General features: G+C 38.7%; 1 protein-coding gene across 1 annotated transcript; it reads right to left on the bottom strand.

The window, feature by feature from the left end:
- Nucleotides 1-624: 624 nt before the first annotated feature.
- On the bottom strand, nucleotides 625-975 carry LOC111385804. The gene has a single exon (XM_023010218.1). It carries the CDS (start codon nucleotides 973-975, stop codon nucleotides 625-627), a length of 351 nt encoding a protein of 116 aa, XP_022865986.1.
- Nucleotides 976-1009: the final 34 nt, after the last annotated feature.

The raw sequence follows: 1009 nt of genomic DNA, 5'->3' as shown, positions 1-1009 counted from the left end.
TCTCAATAGAACAAGACGACCCCCTTGTAACAACAGCTGCATTTTCTAGCCAGCAATCTTTTTTTGAACTTTCTCTACTAGAAAATGTAGATGGTGAGCAGTCAATCTTCCAACCATCACTGGTACTCCCAAAGAGATTATTGGAAAGGAACCCTCTCTAAAAGAGCTTAATCGAAGAACCTTGTGCTTGTGAATTGCCCCACAATGTTTAGCAAAGAATATGGCTGACTTCTCCTTATTAATAACTTGACCTATCCATTTTTCATATAATTGAAAAGTCTTCATTAAAGCTTTCATCGATCTTTTACTTCCATTAGCAAAGACTACGATATCATCAGCATATAGCCAATGTTACACCAAAGGTGCACCACGAGGATGTGAAAAAGATCCTATGCATCCATCTTCGAATTTCCTTCTGAGTAACCTAGTCAACACCTCTTTCATGATAATAAATAGATATGGGGATATAGGATCACCTTGCCTCAAACCCCGAGATGGCTTAAAAAACCCCTTTGTGGTTCTATTCATCATAATGGAGAACTAAGGCGTAGATATACATTCAGAAATTATGGAGCAGAAACTGTGAGGAAAACCAAAAGAGCGTAGTACATGCAGTAAAAACCATCAATCCACTCTATCATATGCCTTCGCCATATCCACTTTAACCACTACATTCCCGCCATGAACCTTGCAATTTAATGAGTAAACCATCTCTTGTGTTAAAGTGATGTTATCAAAAGTGCTCCTCCCTGTGACAAAAGCTCCTTGTTCATGAGATATAACTTTTGGAAGCAAGCTAGCCATTCTCTTCACCAGGATTTTTGAAAAAATCTTATACGCCACTGAGCACAGACTAATTGATCGAAACTTATCAAATCCTTGTGGGTTCTCCACCTTTGGAATAAGCACTCTGTATGACGAAGAATAAAATCTTGGCAAAGGGCTACCACCCAAGAAATCGCACGCAGCCTCCATCATATCCTTCTTTATTATATCTCAGCATTTAATA

The sequence above is a fragment of the Olea europaea genome, unplaced genomic scaffold (genome assembly GCF_002742605.1).
Source record: "Olea europaea var. sylvestris unplaced genomic scaffold, O_europaea_v1 scaffold32916, whole genome shotgun sequence".
In the NCBI taxonomy this organism is placed as follows: Eukaryota; Viridiplantae; Streptophyta; class Magnoliopsida; order Lamiales; family Oleaceae; genus Olea; species Olea europaea.
Note: the sequence above shows the minus strand (reverse complement) of the source record. Positions and strands in the feature narration are given on the sequence as shown.

Excerpts from the sequence above, each read along its gene's own strand:
- LOC111385804 (XM_023010218.1), bottom strand. The coding sequence starts at position 975 with ATGGAGGCTGCGTGCGATTTCTTGGGTGGTAGCCCTTTGCCAAGATTT.